The sequence below is a fragment of the Oncorhynchus clarkii genome, chromosome 13 (genome assembly GCF_045791955.1).
Source record: "Oncorhynchus clarkii lewisi isolate Uvic-CL-2024 chromosome 13, UVic_Ocla_1.0, whole genome shotgun sequence".
NCBI lineage: Eukaryota > Metazoa > Chordata > Actinopteri > Salmoniformes > Salmonidae > Oncorhynchus > Oncorhynchus clarkii.
The window spans coordinates 10,567,488-10,580,040 of NC_092159.1; the positions used below are offsets into that span (position 1 = coordinate 10,567,488).

The 12,553-nt window shown below is 38.4% G+C and overlaps 1 protein-coding gene across 1 annotated transcript in view; it reads left to right on the top strand.

Moving 5' to 3' along the window:
- Positions 1 to 439: 439 nt before the first annotated feature.
- LOC139424237 (uncharacterized) overlaps positions 440 to 12,553 on the top strand; it is a 511,968-nt gene continuing 499,854 nt past the window's right edge. Inside the window, 3 exon segments of the mRNA XM_071175916.1 lie at positions 440 to 494; positions 746 to 1,075; positions 1,994 to 2,193. Of these exon segments, the coding sequence (XP_071032017.1) occupies positions 440 to 494; positions 746 to 1,075; positions 1,994 to 2,193 (585 nt within the window).

A 12,553-nucleotide genomic window follows, 5' to 3' on the forward strand; every position in this document is an offset into this window, starting at 1 on the left:
AGACATGGAAACAATAACTGACCAAGACAATGGTGAACAGAGGGCACATTTATACAATTGCTAATCAGGGGAAATGGGAACCAGGTGTGGGTAATTAGACAGTTCAGCGATGCCTAGAAAGCCAGTGACGTAGACTTCCAGAACTGGTGCACAGAATGAGCAGCAGTACTGGAGGGATCCCTGACAGTTAGAAGCCTTTATAAACCTTGAATCCACTACAAGTTTGCATTTCCAGGAAGCAGGAAAATTCTCTACAACAAAAGTGTGATCAAAGTCTGTAGCAAAATACAGTACACAATATGAGCTTGGTTCATTTTCAGTGATGAGGCCCTGTACCCCATTTACAGCTTATACTTCATTGTATCAGGTGGAGTTATTCACCAGCTATAGAGTGAGTTGTTGTTTATGTTTCTAAGACTGCAGGGTGGGAGATGGAACAATGTCCTTGAGAACAGCAGGAAGTGTGTTGGTGGTCTTTCTCTGGTCTGTAGCAGGTATGGTCTCACACTTATCTTTTAGTTGCTCTGGTTAATTAACAGACATTTCTAAAAAGGTTAAGAATCATGATGTTATTCTGGTGTGTTCTGTTAGGCATCTCCACTTCACTTAAATAGTTTTCTGTGGTTTCCATTCACACTCAACTCAGCAACTATAGCAACATAGTGGAGACAAACCCTACAGTCAGTGTGAACCAATAGATAGTGTCCTAATTCTGATACCATTGTGTTGTGGGACTGTGTTTCAGTGGTACTGGGTCAGGATGGCTGGAGTGTGAGTTACACCACTCAGAGTATCTGTGCCTTGAAGGGGTCAACAGTGGAGCTGACCTGCTCTTACACATATCCCAGTGGTTATACAATCACAACAACCTTCTGGTTCACTAAAATTGTAAATCTGAGTGATGACCCAGACTACAAAGGTCGTGTGATGTACCGTAGTGATAGGATGAATGTCCACATCCTGAAAATCACAGACCTGAGGGAGAGGGACTCAGCTGAGTACAAGTTCAAATTTATAACAGATCAGACTGGAGGGAAATATACTGGTGATCCTGGAGTCACTCTGTCTGTTACAGGTACAGTGATATTATACAGTGATATTATACAGTGCCTTGCGAAAGTATTCGGCCCCCTTGAACTTTGCGACCTTTTGCCACATTTCAGGCTTCAAACATAAAGATATAAAACTGTATTTTTGGTCTTGGTAGATTTGCAGTGGTCTGCTACTCCTTCCATTTCAATATTATCGCTTGCACAGTGCTCCTTGGGATGTTTAAAGCTTGGGAAATCTTTTTGTATCCAAATCCGGCTTTAAACTTCTTCACAACAGTATCTCGGACCTGCCTGGTGTGTTCCTTGTTCTTCATGATGCTCTCTGCGCTTTTAACGGACCTCTGAGACTATCACAGTGCAGGTGCATTTATACAGAGACTTGATTACACACAGGTGGATTGTATTTATCATCATTAGTCATTTAGGTCAACATTGGATCATTCAGAGATCCTCACTGAACTTCTGGAGAGAGTTTGCTGCACTGAAAGTAAAGGGGCTGAATAATTTTGCACGCACAATTTTTCAGTCTTTGATTTGTTAAAAAAGTTTGAAATATCCAATAAATGTCGTTCCACTTCATGATTGTGTCCCACTTGTTGTTGATTCTTCACAAAAAAATACAGTTTTATATCTTTATGTTTGAAGCCTGAAATGTGGCAAAAGGTCGCAAAGTTCAAGGGGGCCGAATACTTTCGCAAGGCACTGTATATAGTGTTGATCTGTTTAATCACTATGTATGTTACAGGTACAGTGATATTATATATGGTGTGGATCTGTTTAATTGGTTAGGGAAAATTGTCTTGATTTGTATTTAAATAAAATTAATATGAATGTATGGTATAATAGGAATGTCTGAATTGATGATTTGAGAACGTCCACTCCTGCCTCATTTGAACTAGACAACAGGTCATTGATGGTTTTAATGTTGTTATCTACTCCAGACCTGCAGGTTAAGGTGGCCACTACATGGTGGTTAATGACACTGACCTGTAGCACCACCTGTACTCTGACTGGTAACCCCACCTACATCTGGTACAGGAACAGTACGATTGTACAAGGGGCCTCCTCCCCCTCATACTCATTGTACTTTAAAACTGAAGACAGCTTCTACTGTGCTGTAAAAGGCATCAATTCTCCTGCAGTGTGTGAGTGTGACTGATACACTTTTGAAGTCTGCCAAAATCATCCAATCATTAGTTAGTGTTGCAGTGGAACAGAACAAGTTCCATGATTGTACTCATCTCATTACTGCACTAACTACACGTACTTCACAAACACTGTATTGTTACATTATTGTCTAAGTTATACATATGTATATTAATATTTCATTTATTTTAATCATAAGTCCAAGTTCCATGATGCTCCTCATGTAAAGCTCTATGTATGAACAATGTGTTACATATTGTCAACCAGACGGCCCAAAGAACACCTCAGTGTCAGTCAGTCCCTCTGGTGAAATAGTGGAGGGCAGTTCAGTGACTCTGACCTGCAGCAGTGATGCCAACCCTCCTGTGGACAAATACACCTGGTACAAGAAGAACGTAACCTCACCAAAAGCATCAGGACAGAGTTACAGCATCACTAACATCATCTCTGAGGACAGAGGAGAATATTACTGTGAGGCCCAGAATACAATAGGATCTAAGATCTCTACAGCTCTGATGATCATTGTAGCAGGTAAAGTTACATCTTCAATACTTCAATACAGAACTACATGTTTCAATCTAATGTTAATACTTTGAATTTGGCTTTTTATAATTAAATATTGAGTGTACAAAATATTAAGAACACCTGCTCTTTCCATGACATAGACAGGCTGACCAGGTTGAATCCAGGTGAATCTTTGATCCCATATTGATGTCACTTGTTAAATCCTCTTCAATCAGTGTGGATGAAGGGGAGGAGACAGGTTTTACCAAATTATATTTGTTTTTAGTTCATTATATCATGCCATGTACTCATATCATCCATATTTTATTATAGGGAAACAAACCTCAGTTCTGACTGCAGCTGTAGGAATCAGTGTTTATTCTGGTTCTCATCCTCTTTCTCCCTTGCTTCATGTGGTTCAGGTGACATACATTTTGTTTTACATTAGCACCCTGATTTGTTATGAATGCATTAATATATTCAGTCATTCATTCATTAAATGTGCAAAACTTTATTTGTAACATGTCAACTTCCATTAGAGGTCAGTAGAGAGCAGAACTCACTCTGTCCCTCATTACAGGAGATCCATAGGAGGAAGTGATGTCACAGCAGACACACAGGTGATGATATCAGCTATGCCTCCACCTCCACACCTGGTGACATGAATTTACTATGTCACGACAGTCTCTCTCATACTATTTTCACTGTTACCATGACAACGCTCTGTCTCTCTCTCTCTCTCTCTTTCTCTCTGCACAGAGTGTCCATTCTGACCCTAACAGTGACACGTACACAGCACTGAACATGAAGACCAGGTCACCAGAGTATGACACCCTGGCAGTAAGTGTGTGTGTTTGTGTTTGTGTGTGTGTTTGTATCCATACAAATGTTATAGAGTGGTGTGTATGTAACGGATGTGAAACGGCTAGCTTAGTTAGAGGTGCGTGCTAAATAGCGTTTCAATCGGTGACGTCACCTGCTCTGAGACCTTGAAGTAGTGGTTCCCCTTGCTCTGCAAGGGCCGCGGCTTTTGTGGAGCGATGGGTAACGATGCTTCGAGGATGACTGTTGTTGATGTGGGCGAGGGGACGGTCTAAAGTTATACTGTTACATGTAATGTGTTCATTGTGTTTTCTTTCAGAATTTGAGGGACTCGTCCTTGAGGGACAAAGTCCCTCAGATAGATGCTGAGCCCTCAGATTATGAGAACTGAAGAGAACGACCACATAACCTGGACTGAAGAGATCCACCACAGAACCTGGACTGAAGAGAACCACCACATAACCTGGACTGAAGAGAACCACCACAGAACCTGGACTGAATTAGAACCACCACAGAACCTGGACTGAAGAGACTCACCACAGAACCTGGATGAAGAGCTTCAGCACCAAACCAAAGCTAGGATTTACACCTATATTCTCCTGCTATCATACTGCTATCATATGTAGAAGGCTTTCCAGATAATGAGCTTTAACATTTTAGAAAATCATGTCATTCTTTTTTATTTTCTTGCAAAGTTAAGGAATGGGAAACTCTCCTCTCAACCTTGTCTTATCACTCCAAAGGGAAACTCTCCTCTCAACCTTGTCTTATCACTCCATTCCTAGTCAATTGTACAACTGAATGCATTCAACTGAAATGTGTCTTCCGCATTTAACCCAACCCCTCTGAATCAGAGCGATGCGGGGGGCTGCCATAATCGACATCCTCATCTCCGGTGCCCGGTGAACAATGGGTTAACCGCCTTGCTCAGGGGCAGAACGACATATTTTTGTAGTTATGCTTATTGGTGACATGTCAAGAAGTTTCTCCTAAGCTTTAACTTCTGAGTAAATGCTGGAGTTGAATTATCTTTCATTGTAATGATAATTGTGTATATTGAAGAGAAATAAGATCGATTATACTTCTGCTCTTTTTCTATGGGATTTGACCATTTGTAGATTCTCTGTAACACATAAAGCTTTTCTGTTTACTCTCTGTAGATTAATATTATACTTCTGCTCTTTTTCTATGGGATTTGACCATTTGTAGATTCTCTGTAACACATAAAGCTTTTCTGTTTACTCTCTGTAGATTAATATTATACTTCTGCTCTTTTTCAGTGAGATTTGACCATTTGTAGATTCTCTGTAACACATAAAGCTTTTCTGTTTACTCTCTGTAGATTAATATTATACTTCTGCTCTTTTTCTATGGGATTTGACCATTTGTAGATTCTCTGTAACACATAAAGCTTTTCTGTTTACTCTCTGTAGATTAATATTATACTTCTGCTCTTTTTCAGTGAGATTTGACCATTTGTAGATTTTCTGTAACACATAAAGCTTTTCTGTTTACTCTCTGTAGATTAATATTATACTTCTGCTCTTTTTCTATGGGATTTGACCATTTGTAGATTCTCTGTAACACATAAAGCTTTTCTGTTTACTCTCTGTAGATTAATATTATACTTCTGCTCTTTTTCAGTGAGATTTGACCATTTGTAGATTCTCTGTAACACATAAAGCTTTTCTGTTTACTCTCTGTAGATTAATATTATACTTCTGCTCTTTTTCTATGGGATTTGACCATTTGTAGATTCTCTGTAACACATAAAGCTTTTCTGTTTACTCTCTGTAGATTAATATTATACTTCTGCTCTTTTTCAGTGAGATTTGACCATTTGTAGATTCTCTGTAACACATAAAGCTTTTCTGTTTACTCTCTGTAGATTAATATTATACTTCTGCTCTTTTTCAGTGAGATTTGACCATTTGTAGATTTTCTGTAACACATAAAGCTTTTCTGTTTACTCTCTGTAGATTAATATTATACTTCTGCTCTTTTTCTATGGGATTTGACCATTTGTAGATTCTCTGTAACACATAAAGCTTTTCTGTTTACTCTCTGTAGATTAATATTATACTTCTGCTCTTTTTCAGTGAGATTTGACCATTTGTAGATTCTCTGTAACACATAAAGCTTTTCTGTTTACTCTCTGTAGATTAATATTATACTTCTGCTCTTTTTCTATGGGATTTGACCATTTGTAGATTCTCTGTAACACATAAAGCTTTTCTGTTTACTCTCTGTAGATTAATATTATACTTCTGCTCTTTTTCAGTGAGATTTGACCATTTGTAGATTTTCTGTAACACATAAAGCTTTTCTGTTTACTCTCTGTAGATTAATATTATACTTCTGCTCTTTTTCTATGGGATTTGACCATTTGTAGATTCTCTGTAACACATAAAGCTTTTCTGTTTACTCTCTGTAGATTAATATTATACTTCTGCTCTTTTTCAGTGAGATTTGACCATTTGTAGATTCTCTGTAACACATAAAGCTTTTCTGTTTACTCTCTGTAGATTAATATTATACTTCTGCTCTTTTTCTATGGGATTTGACCATTTGTAGATTCTCTGTAACACATAAAGCTTTTCTGTTTACTCTCTGTAGATTAATATTATACTTCTGCTCTTTTTCAGTGAGATTTGACCATTTGTAGATTCTCTGTAACACATAAAGCTTTTCTGTTTACTCTCTGTAGATTAATATTATACTTCTGCTCTTTTTCAGTGAGATTTGACCATTTGTAGATTTTCTGTAACACATAAAGCTTTTCTGTTTACTCTCTGTAGATTAATATTATACTTCTGCTCTTTTTCTATGGGATTTGACCATTTGTAGATTTTCTGTAACACATAAAGCTTTTCTGTTTACTCTCTGTAGATTAATATTATACTTCTGCTCTTTTTCTATGGGATTTGACCATTTGTAGATTTTCTGTAACACATAAAGCTTTTCTGTTTACTCTCTGTAGATTAATATTATACTTCTGCTCTTTTTCAGTGAGATTTGACCATTTGTAGATTTTCTGTAACACATAAAGCTTTTCTGTTTACTCTCTGTAGATTAATATTATACTTCTGCTCTTTTTCAGTGAGATTTGACCATTTGTAGATTTTCTGTAACACATAAAGCTTTTCTGTTTACTCTCTGTAGATTAATATTATACTTCTGCTCTTTTTCAGTGAGATTTGACCATTTGTAGATTTTCTGTAACACATAAAGCTTTTCTGTTTACTCTCTGTAGATTAATATTATACTTCTGCTCTTTTTCAGTGAGATTTGACCATTTGTAGATTTTCTGTAACACATAAAGCTTTTCTGTTTACTCTCTGTAGATTAATATTATACTTCTGCTCTTTTTCAGTGAGATTTGACCATTTGTAGATTTTCTGTAACACATAAAGCTTTTCTGTTTACTCTCTGTAGATTAATATTATACTTCTGCTCTTTTTCTATGGGATTTGACCATTTGTAGATTCTCTGTAACACATAAAGCTTTTCTGTTTACTCTCTGTAGATTAATATTATACTTCTGCTCTTTTTCAGTGAGATTTGACCATTTGTAGATTTTCTGTAACACATAAAGCTTTTCTGTTTACTCTCTGTAGATTAATATTATACTTCTGCTCTTTTTCTATGGGATTTGACCATTTGTAGATTCTCTGTAACACATAAAGCTTTTCTGTTTACTCTCTGTAGATTAATATTATACTTCTGCTCTTTTTCAGTGAGATTTGACCATTTGTAGATTCTCTGTAACACATAAAGCTTTTCTGTTTACTCTCTGTAGATTAATATTATACTTCTGCTCTTTTTCTATGGGATTTGACCATTTGTAGATTCTCTGTAACACATAAAGCTTTTCTGTTTACTCTCTGTAGATTAATATTATACTTCTGCTCTTTTTCAGTGAGATTTGACCATTTGTAGATTCTCTGTAACACATAAAGCTTTTCTGTTTACTCTCTGTAGATTAATATTATACTTCTGCTCTTTTTCAGTGAGATTTGACCATTTGTAGATTTTCTGTAACACATAAAGCTTTTCTGTTTACTCTCTGTAGATTAATATTATACTTCTGCTCTTTTTCTATGGTATTTGACCATTTGTAGATTTTCTGTAACACATAAAGCTTTTCTGTTTACTCTCTGTAGATTAATATTATACTTCTGCTCTTTTTCTATGGGATTTGACCATTTGTAGATTTTCTGTAACACATAAAGCTTTTCTGTTTACTCTCTGTAGATTAATATTATACTTCTGCTCTTTTTCAGTGAGATTTGACCATTTGTAGATTTTCTGTAACACATAAAGCTTTTCTGTTTACTCTCTGTAGATTAATATTATACTTCTGCTCTTTTTCAGTGAGATTTGACCATTTGTAGATTTTCTGTAACACATAAAGCTTTTCTGTTTACTCTCTGTAGATTAATATTATACTTCTGCTCTTTTTCTATGGGATTTGACCATTTGTAGATTCTCTGTAACACATAAAGCTTTTCTGTTTACTCTCTGTAGATTAATATTATACTTCTGCTCTTTTTCAGTGAGATTTGACCATTTGTAGATTTTCTGTAACACATAAAGCTTTTCTGTTTACTCTCTGTAGATTAATATTATACTTCTGCTCTTTTTCAGTGAGATTTGACCATTTGTAGATTTTCTGTAACACATAAAGCTTTTCTGTTTACTCTCTGTAGATTAATATTATACTTCTGCTCTTTTTCTATGGGATTTGACCATTTGTAGATTCTCTGTAACACATAAAGCTTTTCTGTTTACTCTCTGTAGATTAATATTATACTTCTGCTCTTTTTCAGTGAGATTTGACCATTTGTAGATTTTCTGTAACACATAAAGCTTTTCTGTTTACTCTCTGTAGATTAATATTATACTTCTGCTCTTTTTCAGTGAGATTTGACCATTTGTAGATTCTCTGTAACACATAAAGCTTTTCTGTTTACTCTCTGTAGATTAATATTATACTTCTGCTCTTTTTCAGTGAGATTTGACCATTTGTAGATTTTCTGTAACACATAAAGCTTTTCTGTTTACTCTCTGTAGATTAATATTATACTTCTGCTCTTTTTCTATGGGATTTGACCATTTGTAGATTCTCTGTAACACATAAAGCTTTTCTGTTTACTCTCTGTAGATTAATATTATACTTCTGCTCTTTTTCTATGGGATTTGACCATTTGTAGATTCTCTGTAACACATAAAGCTTTTCTGTTTACTCTCTGTAGATTAATATTATACTTCTGCTCTTTTTCAGTGAGATTTGACCATTTGTAGATTTTCTGTAACACATAAAGCTTTTCTGTTTACTCTCTGTAGATTAATATTATACTTCTGCTCTTTTTCAGTGAGATTTGACCATTTGTAGATTTTCTGTAACACATAAAGCTTTTCTGTTTACTCTCTGTAGATTAATATTATACTTCTGCTCTTTTTCAGTGAGATTTGACCATTTGTAGATTTTCTGTAACACATAAAGCTTTTCTGTTTACTCTCTGTAGATTAATATTATACTTCTGCTCTTTTTCAGTGAGATTTGACCATTTGTAGATTTTCTGTAACACATAAAGCTTTTCTGTTTACTCTCTGTAGATTAATATTATACTTCTGCTCTTTTTCAGTGAGATTTGACCATTTGTAGATTTTCTGTAACACATAAAGCTTTTCTGTTTACTCTCTGTAGATTAATATTATACTTCTGCTCTTTTTCAGTGAGATTTGACCATTTGTAGATTTTCTGTAACACATAAAGCTTTTCTGTTTACTCTCTGTAGATTAATATTATACTTCTGCTCTTTTTCTATGGGATTTGACCATTTGTAGATTCTCTGTAACACATAAAGCTTTTCTGTTTACTCTCTGTAGATTAATATTATACTTCTGCTCTTTTTCTATGGGATTTGCCTTTTCCAGATTTTTATACCAAAAATAGGCCGACATTTCTCAGTGACTAATATTGATAACAGCTTTTTATTACTTCTAGCTCTTGGACCAGGTTTCTCCTAATTATTTACTTTGTATTCCTGTCAGACATTATTGCACATTTTATAATCATTATTATAGATACATTAAATACGTTTACCTTTGCAGGTTTTACAATTTGGTTTGGTGTCAATACAGTATAGGTGCAATGTTGTAAATAAACTCAACGTTCAAGACAATAAATACAGTCATTAGTTCATTAACTAATAATACATTGATTCATAACTATTTCCACTCTGCTGTTGTTTCTTGTATTTCTGCCTATTAGACACATGTCACCATTGAACAGATCAACACCCAGCACTGATCCTCACCAGTTACATTCGCTTACGCACGCTAGTGGTGCGCGGGTCAGCTGTTTGTTAACCCGCAACCGTCCACAACTAATAACCCATCTGCAACCGCCCGACTGTGATAAAGTGAAACTCTGAGGCCTGCACCCAAACCTAACTCTAAAATATAGAAAATGCACTCTAGGCTACAGTCAAAGATGGCAGAATACATTTATTTGTATTTTTTTTGACGGAGTGGCTGATATTTTTTTGCCTGATTTAATTATGTTTCTGCCTTTAATTTCTGACGTTTTGGTAGGCTATTTGTTAGTCAACTTGTCTATAATTTCTAGATATACGTAGTTTCTCTTTTGTCATGTTGCCCTAGAAGACTAAAGCCTAAACAGAATAATGTAATTGATCAATAGAAGGAACGCTTCAATCTAGGTGACATCTAAAGTTTAGGGACTGGGGAGAAACTACAATAACGCAAAAAACAGGAAAGATATTCTGTGAAAAATGTCCAAATGACATCAGTTTGACCAGTTGTAAGGAAAAAGAGAGCTGTGACAACATAGTATAGACAGACTGTACTACCAGACCCCACCACAGGGGCATAGTATATATAGACTGCACTACCAGACCCCATCACAGGGGCATAGTAAAGACAAGCTGCACTACCAGACCCCACCACAGGGGCATAGTATAGACAGACTGCACTACCAGACCCCACCACAGGGGGCGTCGTATATACAGACTGCACTACCAGACCCCACCACAGGGGCATAGTATAGACAGGCTGCACTACCAGACCCCACCACAGGGGCGTCGTATATACAGGTTGCACTACCAGACCCCACCACAGGGGCATAGTATAGACAGGCTGCACTACCAGACCCCACCACAGGTGCATAGTATTGACAGACTGCACTACCAGACCCCACCACAGGGGCATAGTATAGACAGACTGCACTACCAGACCCCATCACAGGGATCCTAGTATTGACAGAATGTACTACCAGACCCCATCACAGGGGCATAGTATATATAGACTGCACTACCAGACCCCATCACAGGGGCATAGTATATATAGACTGCACTACCAGACCCCATCACAGGGGCATAGTATAGACAGGCTGCACTACCAGACCCCACCACAGGGGGCATAGTATAGACAGACTGCACTACCAGACCCCATCACAGGGGCATAGTATAGACAGACTGCACTACCAGACCCCATCACAGGGATCCTAGTATTGACAGACTGCACTACCAGACCCCATCACAGGGGCATAGTATAGACAGACTGCACTACCAGACCCCATCACAGGGGCAAAGTATATGCAGACTGCACTACCAGACCCCATCACAGGGGCATAGTATATATAGACTGCACTACCAGACCCCATCACAGGGGCATAGTATAGACAGACTGCACTACCAGACCCCATCACAGGGATCCTAGTATTGACAGACTGCACTACCAGACTACATCACAGGGGCATAGTATAGACAGGCTGCACTACCAGACCCCATCACAGGGGCATAGTATAGACATGCTGCACTACCAGACCCCACCACACGGGCATAGTATATGCAGACTGCACTACCAGACCCCACCACAGGGGCATAGTATATATAGACTGCACTACCAGACCCCACCACAGGGGGCATAGTAAAGACAAGCTGCACTACCAGACCCCACCACACGGGCATAGTATATGCAGACTGCACTACCAGACCCCATCACAGGGGCATAGTATATATAGACTGCACTACCAGACCCCATCACAGGGGGCATAGTATATGCAGACTGCACTACCAGACCCCATCACAGGGGCATAGTATATATAGACTGCACTACCAGACCCCATCACAGGGGCATAGTATATATAGACTGCACTACCAGACCCCATCACAGGGGCATAGTATAGACAGACTGCACTACCAGACCCCATCACAGGGATCCTAGTATTGACAGACTGCACTACCAGACCCCATCACAGGGGCATAGTATAGACAGGCTGCACTACCAGACCCCATCACAGGGGCATAGTATAGACATGCTGCACTACCAGACCCCACCACACGGGCATAGTATATGCAGACTGCACTACCAGACCCCACCACAGGGGCATAGTATATATAGACTGCACTACCAGACCCCACCACAGGGGGCATAGTAAAGACAAGCTGCACTACCAGACCCCACCACACGGGCATAGTATATGCAGACTGCACTACCAGACCCCACCACAGGGGCATAGTATATATAGACTGCACTACCAGACCCCACCACAGGGGGCATAGTAAAGACAAGCTGCACTACCAGACCCCACCACACGGGCATAGTATATGCAGACTGCACTACCAGACCCCATCACAGGGGCATAGTATACATAGACTGCACTACCAGACCCCATCACAGGGGGTATAGTATATGCAGACTGCACTACCAGACCCCATCACAGGGGCATAGTATATATAGACTGCACTACCAGACCCCATCACAGGGGCATAGTATATATAGACTGCACTACCAGACCCCATCACAGGGGCATAGAATAGACAGACTGCACTACCAGACCCCATCACAGGGATCCTAGTATTGACAGACTGCACTACCAGACCCCATCACAGGGGCATAGTATAGACAGGCTGCACTACCAGACCCCATCACAGGGGCATAGTATAGACATGCTGCACTACCAGACCCCACCACACGGGCATAGTATATGCAGACTGCAC